This window comes from Desmodus rotundus, chromosome 5 (assembly GCF_022682495.2).
Source record: "Desmodus rotundus isolate HL8 chromosome 5, HLdesRot8A.1, whole genome shotgun sequence".
Lineage (NCBI taxonomy): Eukaryota > Metazoa > Chordata > Mammalia > Chiroptera > Phyllostomidae > Desmodus > Desmodus rotundus.
In genome coordinates this window covers 111,601,983-111,617,454 of record NC_071391.1, presented here as the reverse complement: position 1 = coordinate 111,617,454, position 15,472 = coordinate 111,601,983, and the positions used below count along the sequence as shown (strand labels likewise).

Here is a 15,472-nt window from a genome sequence, read left to right as displayed (position 1 = left end):
ATAATTGGGGAGATGAAACTTGATCACACCAACCAGGAGGGGTGTCCTGGAGCTGGAATTCCTCCTCCGGTGTTTTTGTCCATTACCACTGGTGAGTGGCTGTCTTCCTAAATAGCGGTTTTTCCTGTCAAAGGAAATTAATGTGAGCTTCGATAGTTTTCTCTTTGTTAAACTAAAAAATTAAACATCTAAGAATAAAAAGTGCTCTAAAATTGCCATCATCATCTTTGTCATTTATTTCCGATTAAACTGAAGTATTTGATTACAAATAATATCTTAGTGGATAAATGGCATAATTAGTTTATTTTTAAGTATTGGAGTTCTGTCTAGAAAGTATCTAGCCATGTGCCATGAAAAATAGACTCTTTTTGAAAAAGATACAGGAAACATTGTACATAGGACAATAACTCCTCAGTCCCCTTCAAAGTAGGCACTTCGGGACCTCACACAGCTCTCCCAATGACCATCAGCTGCCCTGTCATATTTTCCTGAATCTCATTGAAGGTCTGAAATCTCTTCCCTTTTAAAGGTGTTTTAGTTTTGGGAAAAGCCAGAAGTCACAGGGCACCAAATCTGGGCTGTGGTGGGGCTGAACCACCTGGGTGATTTGGTGTTTTCCCCAAAAAACTCTGCAGAAGACACGATGCAGGAGCAGGTGCGTTGTCCTGATGAAGCTGCCAGTCAGCAGTTACCCATAGCTGCAGCCTTCTGAATCATTTAAGTAGTTTCCAAGGAGGAATGTTCAAGCTTAATGCAAACTTTGATGCAGATTCATTGCTCTACTCGCTCAGAAATTTTTAATGTAATGGCCTCACAGTCAGAAGCTCCCTCAATGGCATCTACCACCACACCCTCTGACTACTACAGTGAAGTCGTCATGTTCACACAGGCACATCCTAGTCCACTCTCCTTGGCTGCCAGCTTGCATCAATGCTGTGCAAACCATTCTCATTATACCAACAATGGCTGGACTTTTTCCAGACAGACCTCATGTACCAGACACAAAAAAAATCACTGAAGATACTGTGCAGTTTTTAAATTAAGGCAAATCTAAAATGGAGGTTAGCATTTTTCTGCAACTTAAATTTTAAAAAGGTGATTAAAACTCAATATCCTTAGTATTTTCCATTCCAATTGGAAATGTTACCCCAATTAGGCCATGAGATAATTTTCATGTGAACACAGAGAGATTCTCACGGGGAGAGCCTGGCACAGAATGAGAAAGATGAAACTGTATCTCTGTTAATTATTGACACAGTACAGAGAGAGAAAGTGTTTCAAACTGAACAAAGATCATGCTTTTGATTTGGACACCTTAGTTATTTTTAAATGGTCTTGATTTATGCTTTTATCTCAGACTCCAGTCTTTAAAATAAGTATTTAAAGCATTCAAGGCCGGAGTTATGATCATGTCTCCTTTTAGTAGATAGATGTTTTTCGTTCTCAATTTTCAGTGCTGTAAAATTCCTTTTTTTCCCTCTCTCTCCATCTGTAGTTATTTTAATTGGAAACTGAGAGAGCCTGCCTCAGGGGTCACTACTCAAATACTTTTCACTGGATAACATACATTTTTAAAACACTTTACTGCAGTGAATAGTCAATAGGTATTGCCTTGGACTTGTTTGTGTTTGTTTTGTTTTGGATTGTGTCAGTGCAGCCTAATAATACAATGAATAAAACTTAATGCCTTAGCAAACCTTGATCCCACTGGGACTCTGTGTCCTTCTGTGGCCTAGGTCGTTTCCAAGGGCAGTATGAAGCTCTGAGCTAAGCCAAAGCTTGCGTTTCTTGAGGCATGTTCGCTCATCTTCAGATTTCATCTGGCTAAGGCAACGTTACCGCCAGAACACATGGCCTTATACTCTTTCTTCAGGTAGCCGGACACAGAAGGACGCTGGAGTTTTATACTTTGGAGAAGGAGGGAGTAAGGAAGGGCTGTGGTTCCAGTGAAACATAAAACCCACCCAGTTATACTTCAAGACAGGGCACACGACACACTGTGAACTTGCAGAGGTAAACAGAAGAATGGAGCGGTGTTAAAAAGTGCCAAAGAAAGGACGTGAAGGTGTGTGTACATCATTGCGTATTCCTGGCAAAAGCTCAGAGTAGTTAAAGGGGAAATATGCCCTCACCTAAACATGCACTGTCATCTAGGCTTTCTGTCTTTCATTGTTTTAATTATTCCACTTAAGAAGGTCATATGAATTTACCAAATGTTGCCTTCCCCTTTGAGATTCCTTTTTGAGATCTGTAAAAAACGAAAGTGAATAACTAGATAAGGGCAGCTGACATTCTTTCTTCTGCTTGTTTGATTCGAAATAGTTACATTGGACAGCAGGTGGTGAGGTTCTGGTGTTTATGAGCTAGAACAGCAGTTTATCGTTTTCCTTAATCACCACCTTGAACTACGAAGGAAGTTAAAACCCAGGACACATATCTCTTACAGGCTGGTCAAAAACAAAACAAAAACCACAGGAATTTCTCGTACCACTAGCATTTGCTTTTTCCATGTCTTATAAGATTAAATTTGGGAAAACAAATGATTAAAATTGGTCCATGCCATTATCAAATTGTTTTGTTGTTGTTGTTGTCTTTTTTTACATTTTGAAAATTCTATATACATTTGAAATGACTAAGTAGTACTCTAAAGGGTTTAATTAACAATAAAAGCCGTACATTCTAAAAAGATTTTCTCCCGGTCTTTAACAAGCTGTTGCTTGGCTACGAAAGAAGAAAGCCTTCACCTTTCTCAGCTGGTGGAGTGCAGTCGGATGCAACGCAGCTTTAGGATGGTTAATTCCCAGCCAAAGAAAGACTCAGATACATTTGCTTTTCTTCTTGGTAGTAAAAGTGTATTCTAATGTCTGCTGACCGGTTTGAAACAGGTAAGAAATTAAAAAATAAGATAAAGTAGCATTTTAGATCTTTTCTCCCTGGTTGTTGTTCACTGGTTTTTATATTGTCTTCAAGTATGAAGGGGTCATGTGCTTCTGCTGTTTCAGTGTTTGAGGTGGAGAAATGACGGTGGCGTGTATTTCCTCGTGGTGATTTCCCCCACGCGTGCGGAAAGGGCACGAGGAAAGCAACGTCGTGCTGTGGCTGGGTCCTGGACTCGGGAGCTGCCTGCTTCCCAGTTCTAGCTCTGTCCTTTGCTCTCAGTGTGTGTCTGCACAATTTATTCACCTCTCCAACACTTTTCTTGCTGTATCTAGTTGACATCTAGGTGTGTTTTTTATGTGTGTTTGGTTTTTTTTTGCACTTCCTATTATGGTAAATTTGGTCTTCCAATTTGATATACCTTGTATATATGAAGGCAATTGATTTCACACAGGAATAAAACTGGCTTCGTGAAAAAAAAAACATTTAATTTGTAGTACTTTTTTGGTTGATTCTCATTTCTTCAAAATAAACAGTTGTAAAACCTGCAATCAGAAATAGTCACAGAGGATCACAGAGGATGGTTCCAGGACCCCTGTGGTACCAATCCGTGCACGCTCAAGTCTCTTATGTAAAACGGTGCAGGATGGGCCTTACCCATCTGTGGATTCCCAACTGTGGATCAAAAATAGTTTTTGATCTTGGGATGCTAAAATCTGCAGATGAAAAACCAGTGGATACAGGGGGCAAATTTTATTATTTATTTTTATTTATTTAATTTTTAGTCCTCACCCAAGGACATGCTTATTGATTTTAGAGAGAGGGGAAGGGAGGAAGGGAGAGGGTGAGACACAGACAGACAGAAATATTGACGTGAGAGAGAAACACCAATCAGTCGCTTTCTGTAGACACCCCGACCGAGAATCAAACATGCAACCTAAGTATGTGCCCTGCCCTGACCCCAAGTCCAACTTGCGACCTTTTGGTTTATAGCACGTTCTCCAACCAACTGAGCCACACAGGTGAGGGCAGGGCCACCCATGTTTATTTTCTTAAAAAGCTGCATAGAAGGGGACCCATGCAGTCCAAACCTGTGTTGTTCAAGGGTCAACTCTAGTTTTATCTTCTGTCTTTTTTTAAATTGAATTTATTGGGGTAAAAGTAGTTAATAAAATTATAGAGGTTTCAGGTATACAATTCTATAATATATCATCAGTATATTACACTTTTATCTTCTCTTTAATCTTAGTACCATTTAGTTCTCTTTTCTGCATGTGATTTCTAGACGATTCAGAAAAATATTACATAATTTTTTATGAGTTTGAAAATATTTTTGTTTTGTCTCAGCATTAGCTACATTGCTTCTGTTACTCTCCATTGAGCCTAATGTGGCTTTTGGATTAAGATATTTATAAATATATGAATACAGTACACCCAGAGATATACACATGTAAGCCCACAATTTATAGCCAGTAATGTCCTAACATCCAAATTCAATGGACATTTTCAGCTCTGATCTTACCTTCTTTGTAGAATTTCTTGATGTTCTCCCTTGTCAACTATGGCCATACAGCCTCCTGGGTGTAGCCAGATCTCTCTGACCATTCTTTTTAAAAAAAAAAATTATTTTATTGTTATTCAATTACAGTTGTCTGCATTTTCTCCCCACCCCTCCACCCCAACCCCATTCAAACCCACCTCCCTCCCTTGCTTCCACCCTCCCCCTTGGTTTTGTCCATGTGTCCTTTATAGTAGTTCCTGAAAACCCTTCTTCCTACTGCTCCCTCCCCCCTCCCCTCTGGCTATTGTTACATTGTTTTTAACTTCAATGACTCTGGTTATATTTTGTTTTTTTTTTTCTTCTCTTGATTATGTTCCAGTTAAAGGTGAGACTATATGGTATTTGTCTCTCGCCACCTGGCTTATTTCACTTAGCATAATGCTCTCCAGTTCCATCCATGCTGTCACAAGGGTATAAGCTCCTTCTTTCTTTTTGCTGCATAGAATTCCACTGTGTAAATGTACCATAGTTTTTTGATCCACTCATTTGCTGATGGGCACTTAGGTTGCTTCCAGTACTTGGCTATTGTAAATTGTGCTGCTATGAACATTGGGGTGCATAGGTTCTTTTGGATTGGTGTTTCAGGGCTCTTAGGGTATAATCCCAGCAGTGGAATTGCTGGGTCAAAAGGCAGTTCCATTTTTAGTTTTCTGAGGAAATTCCATACTGTTTTCCACAGTGGCCACACCAGTCTGCATTCCCACCAACAATGTACTAGGGTTCCCTTTTCTCCACATCCTCTCCAACACTTGTTTGTTGATTTGTTTATGTTGGCCACTCTGACCAGTGTGAAGTGGTATCTCATTGTGGTTTTAATTTGCATCTCTCTGATAGTCAGTGATGCTGAGCATCTTTTCATGTGTCTCTGGGCCCTCTATATGTCCTCTTTGGAGAAGTGTCTGTTCAAGTCCTTTGCCCATTTTTTAATTGGGTTTTTTGTCTTCCTGGAGTGGAGTCATGTGAGTTCTTCTCTGACCATTCTTTATGGTGTCATTGGAGGCTCTTTCTCTGTTATACATTGAGGGCTTCCCAATGGTGTGCTTGGGTTCACTGCTGTTCTCACTCTGTTATTTCTCCTTGGGAATCATATCTGTTATCATGGCTTCTACTTCTGCCTTTATTCTGATGATCACAAGTCTTCATACCGTACATGTTTTTATGCACTTTTAATCAACTTTCCACCAGCCTCCTTGACTTAAATGAATCATAGGCATTTTAAACCTGCTCTTCTTCATCTATCACAATTGTTCAAGGCTAGCAAATATTTTCTTAAAGGGTCAGTAGTAAATATTCCAAGCTTTGTGGACAGTTTCTGTCCTAACTTCAATTCTGCCACTGTGGTGTGAGAAGAACCATAGACAATATGTAAAGGAATGGGTCTGTGTTCTAATACAAATTTAGTTACAAAATAGGCAGCTGACATACAGGATATAGCTTGCTGATGCCTGCATTGTTGATGTTGCCCATGCTAGGAATTTAGGTTTTATCTTTGACACGTTCATTCTCACAGCCTATATATCTCTCGAAGTCTTGCAGATGGCGTTTGAAATGTGTCCCAATATGTGCCTTTCTCTTAACTTATACAAACACTATCTTGCACTCTTCCCATCTTTCTTCTGGGTTCTGAAGGCTTAGTGATGTCTCCTTTGCCTCCTACTTATAGTCCTGCCAAAGGTACCTTCCCCATCTTCCAGGAAACCATCTCAAATCAAACAGGATTAGGCCTCTCCTACTTTCTTAAGCTCTGGGTGACCATCATCTAAAGGGGTGTTCACCAAGTGAAAGCTTCCTAGTTGCCATGAAAATTTCTGCAGGTCATGGCTGTTGGACTCCTCACCGACTTTGTCTCTTACTCCTTTTTTTGCCCCGTCAGATCCTTGGAGAAGCGAATGCCAAGATAGATGGGGTTAGACATGTAGGAGGAATTGCCTGTGAAGGAAAAAGTGGGAAAGAACCAGAAGAAATAGCCTGAGAGAGCTTTTTGACCACAGCGCAGGTCAAACACTTGTGAAAGGAGAGCAAGAAAAAAAGAGGATTGTGTGCAAAGAGCCTCAGCGCAGTTTTGGGAAAGTCTTGGTCAGGTCAGGCCAGTGGGGAGTCTAGAGCAGGAGCACAGCTTGCCTGTTGGAGAAGTCTCCATTGGGCAGGAATGACTGCTTGTGCTCAGTGATTGACAGGGGCTACCTAGGGTCAAGTGTGGGTCCTTGTGAAACTATCATGGAACTACAGGTCCATAAGATGGAAAGATTGGTTAGCTACACTCACATCAAAGTTTCTCTCAAAGGGGAGTTGCTTGGGGAACCTCCATGGCACTGTACTTGTGACTTCACACTTTACCCTTCAGCTTCAAGGAACCTCTTCTTCTACCATGCTATCTCTCAATTCAGCATTTGTTCCCACTTCCTGTTCTGTCTCATTGCCTCTTCCTGTTCCTGACTTTGCTTGTCCAACTGTTTGTTCACTCTTGAAATCTTCGCTGAAGAGCAATAGTCTCCGGAGAGATTTCTCTACCTCCCACCGCCCAACTGTGCAAATTGCTGTTAGTGTCTTTTCTTAACATCATCGCTATATTTTCCAAATTATAATTGGTTTTACATGTCTTTATTTTTGACTAGACAGTGAACGTCTTGAAATAAAGGATTATTCAGTCTGTGCCCTCAGACATCTGCAGTACCTGGCACCCATCTGTTGAGGTGGCTATACGCCTCATTATCCATCAGAAGGGCAAGATGATCCAGATGACAAACAGATGATACTTATGTCTTTGTATTTGGTTTAAGGGAGTTTCATAGTTTTTAAAGTATAAATACATACTTACAATTTTGATGAACTTAGCTTATTTCAATGGAATGTCTGCAGTCTGATACAATGGAAGGCACACTGGGCTGGACAGGAAAAGACCTGTGTTCAAGTTCTGGTGTCCTCATTTCTTGGCTGAATGACCATGAGGCAACATCTTTGGCATCGTCTACCATTTCGGTAAGATGGGGACATTAATATCAAGGACACACGACTGTGGACCTACCACACCATTTGTAGTGCATTCAACTTCTTGCTTTTGCAGAGGTCTCTGCTGCCTCCAATTGTATCAGAGCCTGCATCAAGCATAACTCATTGTGCCGTGATTGTTCTGGACTCTTAGATCACATAACTCCTCAGAGAGAGCATGGCGATAGGTGTGATTTAACAATTGCAGCCTCTAACAATTGCATGTGCAGTGAGTACAGGTAAATGTATTATTCTGAGAGGTAGTTTTGAACCATAAGGTCTACTGATTTATTTCAAGGTAAAATGGGAAATAATGGGAAATAATGGGAAATCAGTTATGTAGGACTAGAGAGACCATTACAGAACTGGCTTGATGACAGAGCAGAATCCTAGCTTCCTTTGCTTGGGGATGAATTATTGTGGCTTATTTCTTCAAGGCCGTGCTTTCCAATTGCCACGCCAGAAATTATAAAAGTGAAGACAGTAATTTTTAAAGTAAAGATATTACTAAAATATAAATAAATAAAATTACAAAACACAAAATATTAAAGCCAAATAAGCAGAATGAAAATAGACAAGATAAAGTAAGTCTTATTTTTTAAAAAAGAAAAAGATAAAGTAAGAAATGTAGGCCCACGATTTTCAAGTGAAGTAACATGACGATAGAAGATGGAAATGAAAGATCAAAATGATAAAAAAAATTAATGAGTTTTAAGAATGGCAAACAAGAGACATTTAAAATATAAAATCTCAGTGGGCTAAAATAAGTCAGTACAGGTGGAAACATCACAGAAATCCTCTCACAGGAGCACACCTTTTTCATAAAGGGAAAGATCGAGTGTCTTGGCCTGTCCTTTCTGGTTTTGGTGCTTAAAATATTCCCTCAGTGACCAGGAAGGGAAGCGAGTTTTGATGCTGAATGCTGATGCTGCTGTGTCCCTTCCCGCCAGGAGAGGGCAGTCGCACAAAGGTGAGGCCCGTCTGTGCTGCCTGAGGAAAAGCAGGCGATCTGTTTGCTCCTCTGAAATGACACTGAAATGTGCTAGCAAAGAGAACCTTGCTGGATATTTATGTTTTAGGTCACTTCAGAATAATGCAGAAGCTAATACTCCTCCCTCACTTCGCTTTGGCTTTCCTTCTCTGTATGTCTTGCTCAGGATTCAGCTCTGAAAGTTTGTTTTCCCATTACTTTAGCAACTGCCATCCTTTCCTCTAAGCCCCTGGCTTCATTTGGTTCTGTTTTGCTTTGTTTTTGTTTTTTGTTTTTTTGTTTTTGTCTGTTTGTTTGTGTTCTTATTCTTTTCCCATAGCCTAAATCCTGTTTGAGATCTGGCCAGTTCTCTGAACACACACACACTAACAACCCATATGCCCTACCATGCACAGGCTCACACACACACATTCCCCTTTACACACAACCCACACCCACCCTCTTATAGATGAATACACACAGGTGATCCATACGCCCCCCGGACACACACACACACACACACACACACACACACACACGACACATCTTCACTGCCCTTGATCTTCATGCCTTCTCTCTCCCCTTAGTGGCTTCTCCCCTCTGGACTTTTCACATCCATCATTGCAACACTCCCCTGTCTACCACAGGTGTAGACTGGACTATTGTAAATTTACTTTTCTTCCAGGGAGATTTTTTAAAAAGCTTTCACCCTATAAACTATAAATAATGAATAATTCCATTAGAAATGTGATGAATAGTGTAGCTTTTATGCAGTTTTTTAAGCTCAGTGTCGCAGGGCATTCTCTTTTCTGACAGCCCCGGGCCAGGGAAGGTAGGAAGCTCATTCAGCTGACACTGCAAGTTCTTTGTTGCTACATTTCCCGAAGTGTGTTCCTTAGATTCTCATAGATAATGTGTGTGTTTTAAAGGGGACCCTCTATGCTCCCGTTGGTTTGAGAAATGCTACATACAGTAAACTGACTTCTTTAATGCAGAGCTTCCAAAGCATTTCATGTGATAATTTGCTTTGGGCCATACAAGATTTCCAAAGCATATTTGGCAAAAAAAACCCTTATTTTTTCATCAAAACATTATATCTCTAAGCTCAGTGTTCCATAGAATATAATTTAGACAATAATGTTTGAACATCAGTAGTAAATTTTTCTCTGTTCTGCAGAGAAGCTGTTTTACAGTTGCCCTCATTGAAGAGTTCAAATCTACCTCAGTATACTTTCATCAAATTGGTACTTCTTCGTATTTTTTAGTCCCAAGTTTAATAAACAGCCAATATATGATTCTTTAGAGGCTACTGGAAATTCAAAACAGAACAAATAATTTGTATTGTGATTTGTATTGATAGGGGTATCTGTGAGAGCGTTCTTTGAAAATCAATAATCTTTATGAAGGAAAATAGTCTGATTATGTTTTAATGAAGTGTTTCTTTAATTAGATTATCAGTACTCATGTATATTGCATGGTAAAACTATCATAAATGTGTTAACTGAAAAGCAGTAGAAATGAAGAAAAGGAGAGTGAGAAAGAGACAGAGAATCAAAGTGGATCCTACTGGGAAGGGTCATTGCAGACGCAGCTCTGGTACAGAGAGCAGGTGTAGCGTGAACACCTGTGTTCCCCTCAGCCTTCTTTTGGGAATCGCAGCTGTAGGGATATACCATGCAAAGACATCTGTTGTCCTGAGGACTTCACATGGGGTTTTTCTTTTTCCTTCTTTTTCTTTAATGAGAGGGAGAGAAGCATCAATGTGTTGTTGCCTCTCGCACTCCCCCTTCCGGGCACCTGGCCTGCAACCCAGGCATATGCCCTGACCAGGAACGGAACTGGCGACCCTTTGGCATACAGGCTGGCACTCGATCCACTGAGCCACACAAACCAGGGCTTCACATGAGTTTTTGAGACTATTTGGAAGGTTACTACGGCATAAGGCACAGGGTCTGAGTAACACTATTGTGATTTCAGTAAAAATTATCCTCTTTGTAAGATCTAAGAGAGTACAGATGTGAAGGAGGTCTTCATGCCAAAACCTACCACACAAAGGCTAGCCCCTGTTGGCATGCCTTCATGCATTTGCCCTCTAAACTCAGGAGGGAGCTTTGATCAATAAGTGATTTCCTAGGAAATCCAAGATTCCTAGGAAACAGCAGACCTCAGACCTGGTCTGTGTTTAGAGGGTTTCTCTTTCCTCAGTTGTCACCTGCTTGAACTCATTCCTCAGGAGTTCATAGTCTTTGTGCTGAAAAGATGTCTCGGTTATGGAGATTCATATTTTACCAGGAATTAAGGTATCAGATGCTTCAAGCACTATGGCCTGTAAACACCTTAGGATGCTTTGGAGAGTTAAGGCAAACCTTCCCAGAGCACAAAGCCCAGACCTGTTTTGTAATTAATAAGCCGTTATTTTATATTCCATTCAGAAAAAATCACACAAGTGTTTTTTATTCTCTCCACTCTCTCTTTAGCACCAAGCACTCCAGTAAGAACATTAATAGGTATTAAGCAAAGGAATAACTACCAACTCTCATTTGCTTTTCTGTTATATTTGTAGGCAAGATAATTGTTTTATGTATATATGAGATATATGTGGGGTGTATGTGTGTATATATACAGGATAGATATGTAGTATATGTACATACTGTATATGCTATACTATACATACATACTATATATCTACATGTCTATTGTATATATGTAGTATATATGTATACTCTTTATATACTATATATCCATCGTGTGTGTGTATGTGTGTGTGCATATGACAAACATTTAAGGAATAATGAACATTAGAGGAAATAGCAATAGAGTGGCAGTCCCACCGTAGGATCCTAGAGTTGGAAGACCATTTCCCCATCACCACCCCTCTAGTCCTTGGACCTCTGAGCGTGCCCCTCCAGTGGCGATGAGCACACTCTTTCCTGCGGCAGGCATTCCACTTTGGTGGGCCTTTTCCCTTGTCTTGAGCAGAAGAAGGGTCTCTAGTGGAAAACAGCCATTGGACAGAGTCAACTTTACCTCTCTATTTCATACTGTCAGTTATCACATACTTCACCATTTGCTCCTTGATTTCCTGGGAATAATTTTCAGGTTGTGCCCCTATCCTTCTATGTTTTCTACTTATTTGGTTCTTTTCCTTCTGCATACCCTTGGAACTTGATATTAATGGGTCTTCTCTGGCCTGCTCTTCTTGTTATGTTTGGTTTACTAGTATGCCATTTGCTACCTTATGTCCACATCTCCTGGACAATTCTCAGATCCTTAGACATGTTAATACTTATGAATTCTGGATGCATATTTCTGTCCACTTCTGGACACCTCTACCTACACATTTCCAGGCTCATCAGGGGCAAAACTAAGTTTAAATCCTCCATGACACCTTTCTTTACGGAAACATCTCTATTTTTCCCTTTGTCTGGGCTCCTTCAGAACAGTTCATTGTCACACACACACACACACACACACACAGAGCTCCTTTTGTAGAATACTTGTTTTTACACAAAAGATATTAGTTTCTAGTGGAAAGTGCTCTGTGTTGAATGTGCCTATTGGATACAATTTGCCCAAGTTTTGCAGGCACCCTGCTGTGGGGCTCTCGGCCTTGCCCAAGGTGGTTGGGTATGGCTGTCACCACCCATGCACCCTAACATGTTAATTCCATATCCTGTTCTCGCTCTGGGGCTCTACGGTCTTCCCATATCCCCCCAAAGCTGCATGGAATGGGCATTCCTTGAAGGCTACACGTTTTTTTAAAACACCAAGCCACTGTTACCATCTCACTTGAAAACTCTTCAGTTGAGATCGCCTTTGCCAAGAACACATTCTTCGAACAAGATGCTCTGTTTTCTCCGCAAAGATTAATTTAGAGCACACTATCTTTCACAAAGTTGATACTTTGTCAAGGCCACTCTAGGATTTGTCTAAGTGAACAACCGCTTCTCCACAGTCTTGTCCTGACCTCAGATAGTTCTGCTGTAGGAAACAGGGTGCAAAGGCAGTCATCTCTTCTCTGCTGATTTTATTTTATTTTATTTTATTTTTTTGATACTACTTTCAGAATAAGATTATCCTGGATCCCATGACGTTCAGCGAGGCCAGGTTCAGGCCGTCCCTGGAGGAGCGGCTGGAGAGCATCATCAGTGGAGCCGCACTCATGGCCGACTCCTCGTGCACACGGGACGACCGGCGCGAGAGGATCGTGGCCGAATGCAACGCCGTGCGGCAGGCGCTGCAGGACCTGCTCAGCGAGTACATGAACAACGTAAGTCCTGCGCCATCCGCGCTCACGTCGCGGTGGACTCTGGTGTGCGATCTGGGACTCTTGGTTCAGCATGTACAGCGTGAGATAAGGCCAGGTGTTCCACAAGGATAGGTGAAACCAGAGAAAAGCTTGGGGAGAGTCTGATGTTGTCTCAGGTTGCATTTTGGTTTGGAGGCACGTAGTGGAAGGGAAAGTCTTTTTAGGAAAACTTTGGCTTTTTGCTTGAGTGATTTCTTGGTCCCTCTAGTGGCTGGCCTTTGATTGAGGTAGAGTTTCAGTTGGTAAAAGTTGTTGGTTGATGGAAATAACTGAGGATACACTCATGTCCTCTTTTACAAAGCACTTTCAAAGCCAAGGATTACTACAGATGCTAGTCTTCGATCCTAAAAGGCGTTAATAAGTGCGATAGCTTCTTAATGTTTTTGCAGGGTTGGATAAGGTGGAAATGTTCTCAGTGCAGTAAAACTTGCAGGAAGGTTACTGATTCGTTGTGCCATCAGAAATTTTATGAGGGGGGCTGCACGTTTTCAAAGGGGTGGCCGTGGTGTCCACTGTGTTGCAGCACAGATAACAGCTGTCCTCTCCTGCACTTACAAACTGTGTCAGTTCTTGTAGCATGAAAACTATAAAAAAGGAGGTAAAACCATTATTCTTTGCTTTGAAAGATACCAAATCATGTTTGTATTGATTTGCTACATTTATTCAGCCAAGGTGATATTGTTGATGCCCAGGACTTGGAACTGTGAGAGATCTTGAGTTCTTTCTGTGCTGGTCTCCAGGGTGTGGGAGAATATAGCAGAAAGTGGGAAAAAGACAGCGAAGTGAGGTCTGGGTATTACATGTTGAAGGCCTACCCTCTTCAGTGGTCAGGTAAGGAACAGGGACGTTGTACCTGCGCACAGCTTCTGAAGGCCAGTCTGGATCCTGCCAGAACAGTCTGAGGCAATTATGAGATAAAGCAGCCAGTCCGTGTCCCTCCCAACAGCCCGATTCCTCTTCCAGTTCAGACCCTACCTGACATGAAGCCCATGGGTTAAGCCAGAAGTCAGCATTGATAGGAACGGTGCTGCTCCTGCTAGCATCTGCAGGGAGCTTTGAGCTAGGATGCTAAAAGATGTAGAATATCCTACACACTATGCAACAAAATCTGTTTTCTTTTCATGAACCTTCAGATTCTTTGATTTTGGAAGACTTGCTCGTTTTCAGGGCACAAAGGATAAAGTGTGGATGCCTCATGCGGTGCCCAGCTGCTTATGGGGCCTTCTCTGTGAGGCACTGGGCCAACACTTTCTGTGACTTTGGTCCACAGTGCTGTGCAGGAGAAAGCTAGAAATGTTGTTTGTCAGTGTCTCCCACCCTGTGTGAATCTTTGGAATAGCAGATCTAACAAAAAAAGAATACTGTGAAGCCTAGTATTCTGTTTGTTGTTGCTTTTGACAGAATAGCAACAGGCTAATTACTTGTATGTGGGATTTGGTTTTATATTAACATGTGCTGGTAATTTCTATCAAAGAAGAATCATTGCCGAAGAAGGACGTGCAAACTGAAGAGATCACACTGATGGTTAAGATCTCAATACAAATCAATCAGAAAAAAAGGATGTTCCAGTGAATAGAAATTACAGGGCGTTACTAAAGAAGAGTTGATCAAGATGTGACATGTAATTTTCGGTTTGGTGTACAGAATCCTGTCAAGGAGAGGTTTTCCTTTTTAGTATAAATTCATTTAGATCAGCAGAGATGATGGATTTTTGTATTTTATTGACTCCAGGTACTTGTTTTTCTTGTGATTCAGGAATGTGTTATATTTTTATTGAAAACTTGGTTTCTTCTTTGATGTGGGTACAGACAACACATTGGTTAGTTTACTGTTTAAATTTCAAAATGTGCAAATTCTATTCACATTAAACCAACAGGATCAAAAGGCAGAACTAAAACACCTCTTACTGACTTTTATTGGGTTGGCCAAAAATTCTGTTTAGTTTTTTCTGTAAAAGACACATTTTTCATTTTTACCAATGACCTTATTGATTTGGGGTTTTTTAGTACATTGGATATCTCCCGTGTGGTATAACATTGATTGTTCTCAACTAATGTCTTGATTTGATTGCTGTCAACTTCAACTAGTCCACCCAACCGTGGAGCATCGTCCAATGAGAAGTGTTCAGCACAAACTTCGCGTATCACTTTTGACACACTCAGTTGGTCTCAGCACCTTCTCTATACACACAAATCATTTTTTGTGTTTCAGTTACATTTTTATCTTTCTTGAAATAATAAAGCATAATATGCTGAAAGTATGGCTGATTTTCTTCCATCTTCAACATTAAAATGGCTACACAAAAATTCACCAATTTTGATGCTTTTTTTTTAAATGCACACTGATATGACAGCTGTCACAATACAATCTAGCAAAATTGTTTTGAATGAAGTTGAAGACAACTAAGCACTATTAGAGCCATCTTACAGAAAAACCAAATGAACTTTTGGCCAACCTAGTATATAAACTGTGTAAAATCTACTTGGACTTTGTACTTCTTTGGTGATTTTAAGGTAGCACTGGATTCAGCTAGACACATTCCATAACCCTATTCAGTTCACTCAGTTCTACTGCCATGATATCAATATATATGCATTTTGATACAGCATATACTAATATGAAAACACAGACACATCTGTGTCCTGACAGAAAAGTCTCTTGTACTTAATACCGACCAATAAATTAGTCAGTTGTGCCAAGGCTATTTACAAGATTTTGTTTCAGTAAGCCCTGAGCATAAAGGTTCTGTCAAACTGTACCTCCTTAG

General features: G+C 40.7%; 1 protein-coding gene across 4 annotated transcripts in view; it reads left to right on the top strand.

The window, feature by feature from the left end:
* CTNNA2 (catenin alpha 2) overlaps positions 1–15,472 on the top strand; it is a 1,072,448-nt gene that overhangs the window by 355,902 nt on the left and 701,074 nt on the right. For 3 of the 4 annotated variants that reach the window (XM_053924989.1, XM_053924987.1, XM_053924988.2), the window contains exon 7: positions 12,463–12,666. In XM_053924989.1, the coding sequence (XP_053780964.1) occupies positions 12,463–12,666 (204 nt within the window). Of the gene's footprint in view, positions 1–2,760; positions 2,886–12,462; positions 12,667–15,472 lie in introns of those variants that run through there. The other variant, XM_053924990.2, reaches the window with a different exon arrangement.